The following is a 17,521-nucleotide window of genomic DNA, read 5'->3' as shown; positions in this document are numbered from 1 at the left end:
CTGGAGAACTCCTCCATCTCCACAAGTGAGGTGTTTCCTTGATGTAATGGACTTCAGCACCATATGTAAATTATCTTCATAGTCTCAATTTTTTAGGGTTGTTTATGCTCTTTGTTCATGTTCATGTTCATATTCACTCTCCAAACAGCTAAGAGGGAAATTATTTCATTCCTTCCACTCGTATTTCTAGCACCTAGCACAGTGCCAGGTAGAGAGTAGTTGTTTAATATACTTATTGATTGATTGAAATCAGAATAAAGTGCATGTAGTGTTAGGCATAGCATTTTTAGATTCAGCTAAACATACAGTAATGGTATCAGATTTAGATCAAGAAAGGATCTTAGAAGTTGTCTAACTTCCTTATTTTATAGTTGAAGAAATTTATGCTTACAAAGATTAAATTTGCTCAAGGTCACACGCAAAATGGATACTCTATTACTCTATCTCTCTAAACTTTAATTTTTTTTTTAGTTTAACTAGGAAGTATTTTCTTATAGCTTTTTGATTCAATTGAATTATTACATTTATGTTTATGTTGTGGTACTCTTTTTAGAGTCCTTAGGAAAATGTGTTACATCACAAAAAAGTGCATTTTCATTGATATTAATATCTTATGATTTTACATTCAGGGTAAAGATTAACTGCCTTTTTATTGTAATGGAATTCTGTGAAGGAGGAACATTAAAAGATTGGCTTGATAATAGAAGACCTAATAAGCCAGATACAGCTTTGTCTTTAAATTTATTTCAACAAATAACAGCAGGAGTGGAATATATACATTCAGAAAAATTAATCCACAGAGACCTTAAGGTAAGTGATAATGAATCTTTTTTTTCTTGAATTGAAGTGGAATATTAATATTTTTGGAAGTAGATAACTATAAATCTGTTTTGCAATTCAATTCCTTTGCATGTGAATGTGTTTGTAATTGGTAGTGCTCAATTTAGATGAGGTAGTTTTTTAAAATTAAATTTCATTTCTTTCACTCAGCAAAAATCTACCCTCTCTCACTCATACCTCCTCCTTTTCCTCCCCAACTGAGAAAGAAAACCGAAATTCCTTTTATGAAAGCATGTATAATCAAGCAAAACAAATTTGCTCATTGATCATGTCCAAAAAATATATATCTTACTTTATATTCTAAATCCTTCACTTCTTATTCTTTTTTTTTTTTTTTTTAATTTTTTATTAAATTTATTTATTTAACTTTTAACATTCATTTTCACAAAATTTTGGGTTACAAATTTTCTCCCCTTTTATCCCCACCCCCCCCAAACACCAAGCATTCTAATTGCCCCTATGACCAATTTGCTCTCTCTTCTATCATCCCTCACTGCCCTTGTCTCCATCTTCTCTTTTGTCCTGTAGGGGCAGATAGCTTTCTATACCCCTTTACCTGTTTTTCTTATTTCCTAGTGGCAAGAACATTACTCGACAGTTGATCCTAACACTTTGAGTTCCAACTTCTCTTCCTCCCTCCCTCCCCACCCCTTCCCTTTGGAAGGCAAGCAATTCAATATAGGCCATATCTGTGTAGTTTTGCAAATGACTTCCATAATAGTTGTGTTGTATAGGACTAACTATATTTCCCTCCATCCTATCCTGTCCCCCATTACTTCTATTCTCTTTTGATCCTATCCCTCCCCATGAGTGTCGACCTCGAATTGCACTCTCCTCCTCATGCCCTCCCTTCTATCATCCCCCCCACCCTACTTGTCCCCTTATCCCCCACTTTCCTGTATTGTGAGATAGGTTTTCCTACCAAAATGAGTGTGCACTTTATTCTTTTATTTAGTGGAATGTGATGAGAGTAGACTTCATGTTTTTCTCTCACCTCCCCTCTTTATCCCTCCACTAATGAGTCTTTTGATTGCCTCTTTTATGAGAGATAACCTGCCCCATTCAATTTCTCCCTTTCTCCTCCCAATATATTTCTCTCTCACTGCTTGATTTCATTTTGTTTTAAAGATATGATCCCATCCTATTCAATTCACTCTGTGCACTCTGTCTCTATGTATGTGAGCGTGTGTGCATGTGTAATCCCACCCAGTACCCAGATACTGAAATGTTTCAAGAGTTACAAATATTGTCTTTCCATGTAGGAATGTAAACAGTTCAGCTTTAGTAAGTCCCTTATGACTTCACTTTGCTGTTCACCTTTTCATGGTTCTCTTCATTCTTGTGTTTGAAAGTCAAATTTTCTTTTCAGCTCTGGTCTTTTCATCAAGAATACTTGAAAATCCTCTATTTCATTGAAAGACCATTTTTTCCCCTGAAGTATTATAGTCAGTTTTGCTGGGTAGGTGATTCTTGGTTTTAGTCCTAGTTCCTTTGACTTCTGGAATATACTGTTCCATGCCCTTCGATCCCTTAATGTAGAGGCTGCTAGATCTTGTGTTATCCTGATTGTATTTCCACAATACTTGAATTGTTTCTTTCTAGCTGCCTGCAGTATTTTCTCCTTGACCTGGGAACTCTGGAATTTGGCCACAATGTTCCTAGGTGTTTCTCTTTTTGGATCTCTTTCAGGTGGTGTTCTGTGGATTCCTTGAATATTTATTTTGCCCTCTGGTTCTAGAATCTCAGGGCAGTTTTCCTTGATAATTTCATGAAAGATGATGTCTAGGCTCTTCTTTTGATCATGGCTTTCAGGTAGTCCCATAATTTTTAAATTGTCTCTCCTGGATCTATTTTCCAGGTCTGTTGTTTTTCCAATGAGATATTTCACATTATCTTCCATTTTTCCATTCTTCTCTCTTTGTTCTGTGATTTCTTGGTTTTGCATAAAGTCATTAGCCTCCATCTGTGCCATTCTAATTTTGAAAGAACTATTTTCTTCAGTGAGCTTTTGAATCTCCTTTTCCATTTGGCTAATTCTGCTTTTGAAAGCATTCTTCTCCTCATTGGCTTTTTGAACCTCTTTTGCCAATTGAGTTAGGCTAGTTTTCAAGGTGTTAATTTCTTTAACATTTTTTTGGGTCTCCCTTAGCAGGGAGCTGATCTGCTGTTCATGCTTTGACTTCATGTCTCTCATGTCTCTTCCCAGCTTTTCCTCCACCTCTCTAACTTGATTTTCAAAATTCTTTTTGAGCTCTTCCATGGCCTGAGCCCATTGGGTGGGCTGGGACACAGAAGCCTTGATTTCTGTGTCTTTGCCTGATGGTAAGCATTGTTCTTCCTCATCAGAAAGGAAGGGAGGAAATGCCTGTTCGCCAAGAAAGTAACCTTCTATAGTCTTATTTCTTTTCCCTTTTCTGGGCATTTTCCCAGCCAGTGACTTGACCTCTGAATATTTTCCTCACACCCACCTCACCTCCTGATCCTCCCAGCCCGTGTTTGTGGTCTGAGATTCAAATGCTGCTTCCAGCCTCAGGGCTTTTGGCGGGGGCAGGGCTGCTATTCAGTATGAGATTGTGTTCTGGTGCTGAGATCGGGGGCAGGGCCACCTCTCAGGCTCAGTTCCCTCAGGGGGTTTATGCACAGACCTTCTGCAATGGATTCAGGCTCCCGCCCGCTTGGGGAGCCCCTGTCTGCAGCCGCCTCTCAGCTTCTACCTCCCGGGGGGGGCCTGTATTATGGGGGCACCCCACTCCCCTCTCGACCCGCCAAAGAGACTCTCTCACCCACCCCTGTCACCTGTGGGTGGAGGGACTTGTGCGGCCGCTGGAGATCCCGACCCTGAAGCCTGCTCGGATCTGTTTCTCTCGGTGCCGCAGCCGTGGCCGCAGCAGGTCTGGGCTGGGCTTTGTGTCTGCAGCGCGACGGACCTTTTGCGAGAGGTTTGCAGATCCCTCTGTGGGTGGAGGGACCCGCGTGGCCGCTGGAGATCCTGTCTGTGAAGCCTGCTTGGATCTTTTCCTCTCGGTGCCGCGGCCGCGGCAGGGCTGCACTCAGCTCCCAGTCCCGGCGCCCAGTCCGCAGCGCGAAGGACCCCCCCCCGCGAGAGGTTTGCAGGTCTCTCTGGAACAGAAATCTCCCTCGCTCCAATGTTCCGTGGCCTCTGGGTGCGGAATTCGCCGTGAGTTACTTCCCTGTAGCCATTCTATGGGTTGTGGGTTCAGAGCTATGTGTATGTGCGTCTTTCTACTCCGCCATCTTGGCTCCGCCCCCAATCCTTCACTTCTTTATGATGTGGTGTGTAGCATATTGCATCATGGGTCTTCTGGAATCCTAGTTAGTTATTATGTTTGATCAGAGTTCCTAAATCTTTCAAAATAGTTTTATAACACTGTTGTCATTGTATATGTTGTTCTCCTGATTCTGCTCACTTCATGCTGTATTGGTTCATACAAGTCTTTCCATGTTTCTCTGAAATCATCCCTATTATAATTTCTTATAGCACAATAGAATTCCATCAATTCATGTACCATAATTTAATCAGGTATTCTGAAAATGATAGGCACTACTTTAGTTTCCAAATCTCTGCCACCTCAAAAAGAGCTACTATAAATATTTTTGTATATCCTTAGAGTTTGTTTTTCTTAGGACTAATCTCTTCCCTAATCTACCTTTCTTCTTATTTCTCCATCTCCCTTCTCCTCTTTAGCTCCCATTTCCCTGTTCAGTTAAATATATTTCTATTTCTAAATCTGTGTGTATATGTATTTTTCCCTCCTTTGACTACTTCAAAAGACAGTGAGTTTCAAGTATCACTTGCTCCCTCTACCTCTCTCCATGTTTGTTAAAACTTGTCCCCTCATTGAGATAATTTTCCCTAATCTTCCTCTCCCTTCACCTTAGTGTATTCATTTTCCCTTTCATTTCCATTTTTTCTTTGAAGATCATCAAAACATAACAAAACCATTCTGTATTATTAGAGTCCTGTGGCTGCTATGATGATAGAGTTCTGTGGGGATGCATGTATCATCTCCACATATTAGATTGACTAATAATAATAAAACTATTTATTGTATCTATAACTTGTTCTTTAACCCAATCATTCTTTAAGATTAGGTTATTTAGTCTCCAATTAATTTCTAATCTGTTTCCATAGTCCTTTCTTAAATATAATTTTATTCATTATGATCTGATAAGGATGCACTTAATATTTCTGCTTTTCTTCATTTAACCTTAAAGTTTAACTTTAAAAGTTTTATTCACTGAATATGTGGTCAGTTTTGGTAAAGGTACCATGTACTGCTGAGAAAAATGTGTATTCCTTTCTATTCCCATTCAGTTCTCTTCAGATAGTTATCATATATAGCTTATCTAAGATTCCATTCATTTTGACAGTCATTTTGACTTCTTTCTTATTTAATTTTTGGTTAAATTTATCTAGTTCTGAGAGAATAAGATTGAAATCCCCAAATATATTATAGGTTTGCTATTTATTTCCATCTGTAGTATATTTTGCTTTTCCTTTAAAAATTTGCATGCTATAATAGCATTTGGTGCACATAGCTATAACATTGATTTTACTTCGATATCTATGGTACCTTTTATCAGAATGTAGTTGTCCTGTTTATATCTTTTAATTAAATCTATTTTAGCTTTAAGATCATAATTGATACCCCTACATTTTTCACATCAGTTGAAGCATAATAATTTATATTCCAGGCCTTTATTTTTATTCCATGTGTAACTTCCATTTTCAAATATATTTCTTATAAACAATATAGTATCAGATTCTGGTTTTTAATCTATTCTGCTGTTTCATTTTATGGGTGAATTCATCCCATTCGCACACAAAGTTACAATTACAAAGTTGAGCATTTTCCTCCCTGCTGTTTTTGTCACTGTTTATTCCTTTCTACCTGTCGCTTTACTCTATCTTTCCTTAAACATCTAATTGACTTTTAATCACTGCCCTCCTAATCTGTACCACCTCCAAGAATCCCTCCATTATCCTCTCCCTTCACCTTCCTATTCCTTGATCTACACACATTTCTAAGAGTCCTTCCCTTAGTCTTTCCCTTCACCTTCCTATTTCTCTGTAAGTTAAGAAGACATATGCCCTTCTGAATTTGTTATTCCCTCTTTTTAACCCAGTTCTACCCCCTCCTGCCTCCATTTTAACAGTTCTTCCGTTCACACCTCATTTATATGAGATAATTGCTCCATTTTACCTCTCCTTACCCAATTTTATTTTTTAGGATCATCTGATCATACTCAGTTCAACTCCCAGCCTTCTATCTGTGTATGCTCTTTAAAACTACCCAGGGATGATGACATTCTCAAGAGTTATAGATAATGTTTTCCCATATAAGAAGTAAAAATTATGACCTTGTTAAGTACTTTCTTATTGGCTTTTAATGTTTACTTTCTCATGTTTCTCCTGAATCTAGTAGGTCAAATTTTCCATTTAGCTCTGGTCTTTAATATTCAAATATCTGAAAGTGCTTTAGTTCATTAAATATCCACTTTTTTTCCATTCAAGATAATACAAAGCTTTGCTGGATAAGTTATTCTTGGTTGCAAGCCCAGCTCCTTTGCTCTTTGGAATATATTGTTCCATGATCTTTGGGGATTTTTTTAAATGTAGAGGCTGCTAAATCATGTTATCCTGACTATAGTTTTTCATTTTTTTTTCTAATTGCTTGCAGTATTTTCTCCTTGACCTTGGAGCTTTGAAACTTAGCTATGATGTTCCTGTGAGTTTTCATCTTGGGATCTCTTTCAAGTGGTATTCAGTGGATTGATGGGATCCTTTTTTAAAAAATTGTTTGTTTATTCTTCCAGCCTACTTACTTCAGACTTTATATTAGGGTCAGACTTGTACTTCTAGAAGGAATGTCTGGGCTGGTTCTACTACTTTCTTGGAGGTACTGAGTCTCAGGGAATACTCACAGTGGAGATCTACAAACATTCAATGTTCACAAAGTAATTGATCCAGGGTCAGTAGAACTTGATTGTTGCCTTCCTAGTCTGAGCTCCACACATTTCTGACCTGAGTTTGTATCTGAGCAACATGCTTCTGGGCTTCACCATGGTTGGTGTTTCAGTAGACTACTCCTAGATTCAACCATTATTAGCAAGCTGGAAAGTTTTGCAGGTTGACAGACTTGTAGGTTTCCCTTTGGCCTTTGCTTTATGCTCTGGTTATTCTGCCACAAGCTTGAGATTGAAGAGGGGGCTCGAACCAAGACCCTCTCCCTCTCTGCTCCTGGGCTCAGAGTGCTAGTTATTTTTCATCCTAAAATCATTAACTAAACGAGATCATTATATAAGACTAAAGTTGACCAGGTGTCGGGTTTTTCATCTGTAAAACGAGGACTAAATTGAGAAGGTCCAAGTTGAACAAACATTTTGGCACCTACTACATGCCAAGCACTGAAAGTATCTTACAAATATTAACTCATTTGAAAAGATAATTTTAACTTACAAACTTTTAAAATACCTATTTTGTGTAGATAACCACTATGTACACAGCACTATGTTCTAGTGACTACAGAAATGTTTGTGTAACTCATATCAGACCCTGACCCGTGACATGATGGTCTGGTCTTGAGGATCCTTCTCTAATAATAGTCCCTATGGATTATGTCCCTTCCCAGGATTTAGTTTAGAGATATCAGAATCTGGCTTTTGTCTCTCAAATGGTCCTTAACTCCCCAGCAAGTATCATCTCAATATGGTTATTAAACATAGAACAGGGAGGGGTGGAGCCAAGATGGCAGAGTAGAAAGATATACATATACTAGCTCTTCCCACACAGCCCATAAAATACCTGTAAAGAAAGACTCTCAACAAATTCTAGAGCAGCAGAAGTGGAGAACAACATAGTAGAGGAGATTTCCACCCACTAGGGTGACCTGAAAGACCTACAGGAAATGTCTGTTGCATTAGACACACTGGCAGAGCCCAGCCCAGCCTTGGCTGTGTGGCAGGGTTCTGGGAGGAGACTTGAGCAGGCCTTGGAGGCAGAATCCCCAGTTGCAGTAGCAAGCCACAGGTGCCAAAGGTCAGTGACAGGGTTTTTTCAGCTGGCTGAGAAGGGCCTTCCCATAGCTCTGGCCTCAGGTAGGTGGCAGCAGTTCCCACAGCAGCCCCTACAGCAGCCTGCATCCATTCTTGGATCATAAAACCCCTGAGGGCACTGAGCAGCTGATTCTTATCTCAGCCCTGCATAGAGGCCCTGCAGCACCTGATCTTTATCTCACACTGAATGGTGGCCCTGCCCCTGCAGCTTATCTGAATCTTAGCCCCCAGTGCTGGCTTGGAGGAACTGAAGGCAGATGCTTGTAAAGAGGAAACTACTAAGATTCTGGGCACAAAAATCTCTTCTTCCTCCCAGACCAGTGTATACACTTGATTGTGCCACCTTGGAGGAACTGAGATCTTACAGATCCCCAGAGTATACCCTACTCTTGACAAAGGACCCAAAAGTCAAGTAACTGGTTGGGAAAATGCCCAAAAAAGGGGGAAAAAGAAGACTATAGAAGGTTACTTTCTTGGTGAACAGATGTCTTCTCCCATCCTTTTGGATGAGGAAAAACAATGCTTACCATCAGGGAAAGACATAAAAGTCAAGGCTTCTGTATCCCAAATATCCAAAATAAATATTTAATGGTCTCAGGCCATGAAAGAGATCAAAAAGGATTTTGAAAATCAAGTAAGAGAGGTGGAGGAAAAATTGGAAAGGGAAATGAGAGAGATGTAAGAAAATCATGAAAAGCAGGTCAACACCCTGCTAAAGGAGACCCAAAAAAATGCTGAAGAAAATAACACCTTTAAAAATAGACTAACTCAATTGGCAAAAGAGGTTCAAAAAGTCAATGAGGAGAAGAATGTTTTAAAAAGCAGAATTAGCCAAATGGAAAAGGAGGTTCAAAAGCTCACTGAAGAAAATAGTTCTTTCAAAATTAGAATGGAACAGATGGAGGCTAATGACTTTATGAGAAACCAAAAAATCACTAAACAAAACCAAAAGAATGAAAAAATGGAAGATAATGTGAGATATCTCATTGGATAAAACAACTGACCTGGAGAATAGATCCAGGAGAGACAATTTAAAAATTATGGGATTACCTGAAAGCCATGATCAAAAAAAGAGCCTAGATATCATCTTTCATGAAATTATCAAGGAAAATTACCCTGATATTCTAGAACCAGGGGGAAAATAAATATTGAAAGAATCCACTGATCACCTCCTGAAAGAGATCCAAAAAGAGAAACTCCTAGGAACATTATAGCCAAATTCCAGAGTTCCCAGGTCAAGGAGAAAATATTGCAAGGAACTAGAAAGAAACAATTTGAGTATTGTGGAAATACAATCAGGATAACACAAGATCTAGCAGCTTCAACATTAAGGGATCGAAGGGCATTGAATATGACATTCCAGAAGTCAAAGGAACTAGGACTAAAACCAAGAATCACTTACCCAGCAAAACTGAGTATAATACTTCAGGGGAAAAAATGATCTTTCAATGAAATAGAGGACTTTGAAACATTCTTAATGAAAATACCAGAGCTGAATAGAAAATTTGACTTTCAAACACAAGAATCAAGAGAAGCATGAAAAAGGTAAACAGCAAAGAGAAATCATAAGGGACTTATTAAAGTTGAACTGTTTACATTCCTACATGGAAAGGCAATATTTGTAACTCTTGAAACTTTTTTCGGTATCTGGGTAGTTGGTGGGATTACAACATAGAACAGGATTTATTGAAGAAAATAAGGAGTGTAGAATGAATTCATATACAGACCCTTATGAAAGTTAATTGAGAAAGTCATTCTTAGTGATTCCTATTTTACTCTCCAGTTTATATTCCCTGAAAATTCATGGCCTCAGTTGATAAAGTCCCTTCTGGGGTGGTGGAACAAAGAAGGGAAGGGGATTTCTGGACCCTATTGAAGGTGAAGGCTAAGTTTCTCTGAAGGAGGGGAAAATATCAAAGGTACGGGAGGAAGTCTCAGATCTTATTAAGACCCCCAAAAATAGGCAACCAGGAGAACATCATTGACTACCAAACTATATATCTACTTTACCAATTACATAAAATTTTTATGAGCCTAACATACACATGCAATGAGGGCATCTTTGATGAGGGTATTAGTAAATAATAGGGAGCTTTTCTACCTAATATTCTAAAACATACCACTTATTTGCCCTCATACAAATGGCTGAAAGAAGTCAAGAATACAAGATCCTACTATACTTTTACTGTTTCATGACTATGGGAAAGACTTTGATTCTCTAGAGTAAAGTGCCACCTTTAAGGTCATCTTATACCTCAACATTACCATAAGGTTTTTCCCATGCATACATCAAAATTATGCAAAATTCCTTTAAAGATTTAACAAGAGAAAACCTATTCGGTAACCCTTTGTTCATTAATATAAGTAGAGGTACTTATACCAGGGAGACAAGAATGCTCATTAAAGTTTCCCACCTTTACAGTAGGATGGAAAGGGTAAAGAATGTCATTCCATTGCATCAGGTCTTCTGCATCAGGAAGATGAAGTCAAAAGAGTACCAGTGTCCTGTATTTGGAGTAGAGAAAGAAAATGTCTTTTTATCTTACCTGGTTTCCTGCCAGGTCTCAAGCCTCCCTTGGCAAAAGGAGAAATGCCATTCATTGTTCAAGGTCTTCTCTCTGGCCTCTAACCTCCCTTAGGAAGAGAAGAAACATCATTGCATCAAACTTCAGATTCCTCCCAGGAACAGCAGAAAGGCCACTCCATTAAGTATCCAGCCTGCTTCCAGCATTAGGGAAAAAGGAATAACACCATTCCTTCAGTTCCCAATACTTGTCCCTTCACCTGAGCTGCCTAAGGCCCCAAGAGAACTCTGTCTTGAGGCCAAACCCCTGTAAAGAATGAAAATTTACTTGAATTCCTTCTGCAATGATTAGCAAACACCTTCCTGGTCTTACCTCCCCATTATATTGATTCTGTACCCCTAGCTGTCATCATTCAAATCTATCCTTAATCCCCAACAGCCTAATCCCTTACTATCATTCCCTTCAACCCACCTCCCCCAACAACGTTCCACTCTAAAGCTATCCAACCCTACCACTTTGCTCTATGAAATGCTTGCTCCAAATGCAATAAACTTTAGTTTCAGCAACAGACAAAACAGAAAAGATGTGTACCTCCTCCTGTTCCCATGTGATTTTGACTTCCTTGGTCAGATTTTGTCTCTTGAAAGCATTTTATTCCATGTGATTTGGAGATTATGAGTATTTTTTATTCCATGTGATTTGGAGATTATGAGTATTTAGGATGATGACATTTATTAAAACATTGCTATTATCATCATTACTATTATTGTTATGCTCTTTTGAATATGCTCTCCAAATCCTACTCAGAGTAAAGTCTCATAATTTTGTATTATAAGATTGGTAGGAAGGAATATGCAACTAGATATTTCCATGAATATCAGTGATTTCTTCCAAGCAATCCTAAATATTTCACTCTCTCCTGCAAATAATCCCCTTCACCTCACAAAAATATACTTATATACATACACATATGTGTGTATATGTACGTATATATACATACATACATTTATATGTATAGATGTGTGTATGTGAGTGTGTGTGTTGACCTGAAAGTTTAGTTAAAGAAAAGGCAACAGGCTAAATGCATACATTTTGTGATTTAATTAATTAAACAATTTCCTTTAAAGATAATGGTTACATAGTGCTACGGAGCTGGGATCAAGACTGGCTACCTGGTACAGAAATCATCTGGCTTAAATACATTTTACTGTGAGAAAGGAACTCTCTTAGTTGAACAAATTGTAAATTTAGTAAGACAGTTAACAAAGTAGTGTCAATTGGGTTTTATAATCCCAAGCTATATGAATTTCCTTTCTGTAGCACATGTCTTCGTGACATATGATAAGGAGAAAATCTCATCACTCTGATGACAGGCATCCTGTTGTAAAGAGGCCCTTGAAATTGCAGATACAAGAAAGGGTATATTAACAGAGTTGACAAAATTGAAATTACAACCCAGGACATCTGTGTTTTTTCTTATCACTAAGATGCCAGAAGAAGGGTCTGGTAAGGAATTTACTAGTTAGCCCCATTTGCTTCGCTGACACCAAAAGGCATTTTCTGAGTTTACTTAAGATAACAAAAGAGACTATTAGGTCCAGACTCTTCAAGCTCTGGCCCTTATTAAAGCCCAAAATTTATTAAATATTATCAATAGCAATGTGGCACATGCTTCTGTGATGGCTCATTGAAGACAATAAACAGTCCCTCTGTGGTGCCCATTTCTTAGGGTAGTTTTTCTGGATGTGGGTCTTCAAATTCACTTAGCCTCCATGTCTTCTCTTTTGCAGTAATTCTGTTTTTTGTGTAACAAGGAGATTATTGGTAGGGGCAAGGTGGGGGCAAGGGTAAGGGTTGGGGTGAGGAACTAAACATCAGGTGTTGCATTAGAGGAGGGCTGAAGTCCAAGCAGTCCTCTGTGTCCTTTAGGCCTATAGAAAGGAGCTGTTCACAGCACTCACCCCAAGTACTCATTATCTAGATTTTCTTTCCTTTGGGAATGAGCCCTCTAAAATGTCTCTGGTTATCAAGCAGTTGTTCTATCAGAATTTTGAGACCCACTGAGTTGTAAGTTATAAGACTCTTAAATCTCTTCCTTTCCCACTCCTTCTGTCTTTTGGTTCTCACTGAGTCCTGGCTCACTCCTGAGTACACAATCTCCTTGGCCTCCCTTTCCACCACTGACTGAACTTTTCCTCATTCCTCTGCCTCACCAGTTGAGGTAGTTGGAATACTCCTTGTTCCCCATTGCTACTTTTTAGATTCTTCCCCTGCAACAATCACTCCATAACTTCTTTTCCTTTCAGGTTCACTCAATCCATATCTACCACCCAATAACAATTCTGGGAGCTATGATCTACTGATCTTCTGATACTTCCCTCTTTCCTTAGTAACTTCATAGTTTTTCTGTACTCCCCAATTCCTGCCCTAACACTAGGGAATTTCAGTATACATACTGATACTCCCTCAAACACCCTAACCTCACAGTTATGCAATTAATTTATTTCATATGACCTGTTCTTCTACCCCACTTCAGCCATATCCAAAGATGGTCATACCCTTGATCTTTCTCACAAATGCGTGACTTTCATGTTCATGAACTCCAGAATTCCCTTATCTGACCACAATCTACTGGCATTCTACCTCTGTTTTTAGAACTAAACTGAGTTCATTTACACTTTGACTTCTGATCCCTTGATCTCTCTCGCAGGATATCACCCATGTATGTATATGTGTGTATTTATTTATATGTGTATATGTGTACACAAATACATATGTGTGTGTATGTGCGTGTACAGTCCTTGCTTGATCCACATTAATCATTTGTGCTAATCAGATCCATTTTACTTGGGTTTAGGATAACTTCTTGTACTGCTTAGTACAGATGATAAGGCCAAATCTTTAAAAATGCTTATGAATCTCACTTAGGAAGTTAGAATAGGTATTCTGGGATTTAATTCAGATGAACATCATGATGTCATCCACATAGATGAGCTTCTGGAAGGCTTCACTCTCCCTGTTCAATTTAGACTCTGCTGGATATCCTCCATTTTGGAAGCAAACACCTTTGAGTCAATCAGTCAGTCAATGAACATTTATTACTATGCGCTAGGCACTGTGTTATGCACTGTGTTATGCTCTGTAGTTACAAAGAAAAGTAAAAGACAGTTACTGCTCTCCAGAAGCTCATAGACTAATGGGGGAAGTAACATGTAAACAACCATATACAAACAAGCTATAATCAGTATAAATTGAAAATAATCAACAGAAGGAAGACAGTAGAATTGGAGGGGGGGAGGGAATTAGGAAAGGTACCTTCCTATGGAAGGTATTGTAATGATGAATTTCTGTATTTAAGATGTGAAGAAATGAAACTCCAAGAACTCAGCTAAGTCCCATGTCTGTCTCATTTTTAAGAGAGATAACCATTGCAGTGTTGACTCTAACTTGCTAAAAGTAGCTATCCATGATGTTTAACAACCAAACAGTGAGCCACCTCTGTCAAATTACATAGAGTACAAAACATGCTTATTGTGGAATATGTAGTATGGCTGGTCTTTGGTAACTTGAGTAATGCCAAGGTTGAATCTCTTCATTTTGGATATGTTGGTTTTGCACAAAAATTATAGGATCAGAGAATTTTAGATTTGGGAAGAACTTTAGAGATCAGCTAGTCCAATCCTTTCATTTTCCAGATAAGGAAATTGAGGCTCAGACAGGTAACATCATATAGTTGGTAATTGATAAAGCCAGGATAAGAACTCAGATCCTCTGACTCAGAATCTACTGCTCTTTCCACCAACCCATCTGCCTCCAATGCTAGGCAATCTCTTTGAGTGAAGACATTGAAAACCATGTCAAGAATTAGGGAAAGAAATTGAACAAATGTGATTCATACTTCTAGAGTTCATAGGCTTTTTCAGCTAATCTGAAAATCACCTATTCCAATTCCCTCATTTTCACTAGGAAACTAGGGCCAGTGAAGTAAATTAACTTTCTCAAGGTCACACAGGGAGTAAGTTGCCAGTTGGGGATTTGAACATAAATCCTATAATTCCAAAATCCTTGTGAAGCCTCTACCAGCACACTGCATGTTTATGTTACCCCTCTTTAAATACTCAAAGCTTATAACAGGTGTAGATGTAAAATAAGAATTTTTTTTTCTTTTAGCCATCAAATATATTTTTAGTAGATAAAACCAAAATAAAGATTGGTGACTTTGGACTTGTAACCTCATTGAAAAATGTAGAGGATCGGACAAAAGGCAGAGGAACAGCTCGTTATATGTGCCCAGAACAGGTAAGATGCCTTTTAGTCAATTCTGCTGAACATATTTGCTTTTTTTTTTTGTGGTAAACTGTCCCTACCAATACGTCCTCTCTCTTCTCTTTCTGGCATACTAAACATGCGTGTCCAAGCTACCCAATGATTTGGAGAGCCTCGTGTTGTGGGGAGGTAGAATCATTGCCCTTCCTCACTCCCAACCTCACCCCACCAAGCCTTCAGTTCTTCATTAAGCTATCGTATCCATTGAAGTCCTTGAAGGTTGATCCATCAGTACATTGCCAGTACTGGAAAAAATTACTCAGGAAGGTTAACAAGTGCTAACTACAGTAGTTATTTGTTTTATGAGTTTCTCTTAGGGTAGAAAATTTAATTTGTTTCTAACCCATAGTTAGTCCCAGTGCACATTTTTGTGAGATCAGAGTCAGAATGGAGAGAACTGGGCATATTGATTGATTACAGTCTAAATCTGGACTTATAAAATGTCTTTTCAACTAAGAATTCTCAACTTTTAAGGTATATAGGTCAGCATTCTCTCTCAGTTTTATGTTTTTCATTGTACTGTAAATTCTGATAAGTTGAACATTACACATCATCTTCCTGAAATAACCAGAAAAAATTTTTCTGTTAAATTTTTTTGTGATACTCCCCCCAACAGGCATGCAGATATGTAGATGAATGAGAATAATCATAACATGACATTTTATTTTTTTTCAGAACAATTCCCAAGCTTATGGGAATGAAGTGGATATCTTTGCATTGGGATTAATTCTTTTTGAACTTCTTTATGTATGTCCCACTGTTCAGGAAATGTCATTGGTAAATAATTAAAGTATTATTAAGTGTTATTGGCTTTCAAGTTCCAAGTACTGCTGCTTATAGCTATTTCCCATAGATTAAAATGTGATAGAAAGAAAAGAAGGCAGGAGTCCTTGACCTTTCTGTGTCATGGACCCATTTGGCAGTCTGGTGAATCCTGTAGATCTCTTTCCAGAATAATGTGTTTAAATACATAAATTTAATTATAATGAGAATAATAGCAAACATACAGCACTTACTATGTGTCAGACACTGTGCTAAGTGCTTTACAAATATTATCTCATTTGATCTTCACAGCAACCCTGGGAGGTAGGTACTATTATTATCCCCATTTTACTAATGAGGAAACTGAGGCAGAGGTTAAAAGATGGCCCCAGAGTCACATATCAGATGTCTGAAGCTGGATTTGAACTCTAGTCTGCCTGATTCCAGACCCTATGAATGATATTGAAATGAAGATGTAATTTGTTTCCCCTCTAAGTTCTCAGACATCCTGAAACTTATATATGGACCCTTTGGAGTCTATGGTGTCAGCCTTTGGTGGTGTCTATGAATATCTAGGGTTAAGAACCTCTGAGTTTGACTATTAACAATAAGTAAAATGTGAGTTTACTATTCAATAGAATGTTACTTTCTATTCAGTCTTTCTATTTTTATTTTTTTAAGTTTTGTTTTCCTTCTAGAAGGGATATCCTTTATATTAACTCAGAGTACTGGTTTCTGTTTTGTGAGAAAAGCTTAGAGAAATGGCAACAAGCATTTTCTATGAACAAATCCATTCTGTAACCATTTATGAAGCATCAACAATAGCCTGGACCCTGTGCCAGGTGCTAGGAGTGAGAGGAAGAAAGGAAAACAATCTCTTCTCTAAAGGAGCATAGGAAGGCTGCTATTGCTGCTAATGATGATGATGATGGTGGTAGTGGTGGTTTAGGACAGGGGCTAGAGAATAGTATATCTTCCATGCCTAATCTGGACATAAACTCAGGCAGGGAGTTCACCTAGAATTGGAGAGTATAAATAGAAGATTCTTGACTGATGCATGAAATAATATGTATTTTCAATGAACTGGGAAATAGCAAAAGGAAAAATAGCTTCATAAAAAAATTTCTACAGGTAATAAACTCTAAATATTTCTTCTGAGGAAAAATCTGTAAATAAAAATAGTGTTTTCTGACATTTTCAGATCTGGGAAAGTGTGAAAAATCGTGTCTTTCCAGAAGAATTTAACAGGAAGTACCCTAAGGAGGTATGAATTTTTAAAGAACCAGAACTTTTTTTATATCAGTATTTAATTTTTGTAACTGAGGCTTTTATAACTATTTCAGAAACAGTTACTGATGAAGCTACTTTCAGAAAAACCTGAACACAGACCCAAAGCATCAAAAATCCTGAATATACTGAAGGCATGGGAGAAAGAAGAATGTGGTAGAGAGCATATGTATTCACGTTCATATTAGGTGCTTTGTTGATGTGATTGGGCTCTCATTTTCCCACCTCTGAAATGTGACAAGTTTCTGGAATCCACTGGGGAGCATTATTGTTGTTCACTTGTTTCAGGTGTGTCTGAGTCTTTTTGACCCCATTTGAGGTTTTCTTGGCAAAGATACTAGAATGGTTTGTCATTCCTTCTTCAACTCATTTTACAGATGAGGAAACTGAGGCAAATAGGGCTAAGTGATGACTTTCCCAGTAAACCACTAGTAAGTGTCTGAGACCAAATTTGATCTCAAGATGAGTTTTCTTGACCCTAGGACTGTATTCTAGCCACTGTACTACCCAGCTGACCTGGAGAGCATTAGATACTTCCTATTTGTTTTTATTGCCATTATTATTAATGTGGTAGTTCCTTATTTTTTGAATCCATTTTAAAGTTTAGTTTTTGGGGTTGTTTTTTAAAGAAGTTTCCACCTATCATTGATTTTTCTTTGGCTTACTTGCTTTCTTCAAAAGGAAATAAAGCCTCTGAAATTTGA

At 38.0% G+C, this 17,521-nt stretch overlaps 1 protein-coding gene across 2 annotated transcripts in view; it reads left to right on the top strand.

Moving 5' to 3' along the window:
* Nucleotides 1-17,521, top strand: part of EIF2AK2 (eukaryotic translation initiation factor 2 alpha kinase 2) — an 88,329-nt gene extending 70,808 nt beyond the window's left edge. For both annotated transcript variants that reach the window (XM_072634165.1, XM_072634164.1), the window contains exons 14-18: nucleotides 630-810; nucleotides 14,613-14,741; nucleotides 15,444-15,545; nucleotides 16,732-16,794; nucleotides 16,874-17,521. In XM_072634165.1, the coding sequence (XP_072490266.1) occupies nucleotides 630-810; nucleotides 14,613-14,741; nucleotides 15,444-15,545; nucleotides 16,732-16,794; nucleotides 16,874-17,005 (607 nt within the window). In that variant the 3' untranslated portion in view covers nucleotides 17,006-17,521. The remainder of the gene's footprint in view (nucleotides 1-629; nucleotides 811-14,612; nucleotides 14,742-15,443; nucleotides 15,546-16,731; nucleotides 16,795-16,873) is intronic.

Source organism: Notamacropus eugenii, chromosome 1, assembly GCF_028372415.1.
Source record: "Notamacropus eugenii isolate mMacEug1 chromosome 1, mMacEug1.pri_v2, whole genome shotgun sequence".
Lineage (NCBI taxonomy): Eukaryota > Metazoa > Chordata > Mammalia > Diprotodontia > Macropodidae > Notamacropus > Notamacropus eugenii.
This window is presented reverse-complemented; position numbering and strand designations above follow the sequence as displayed.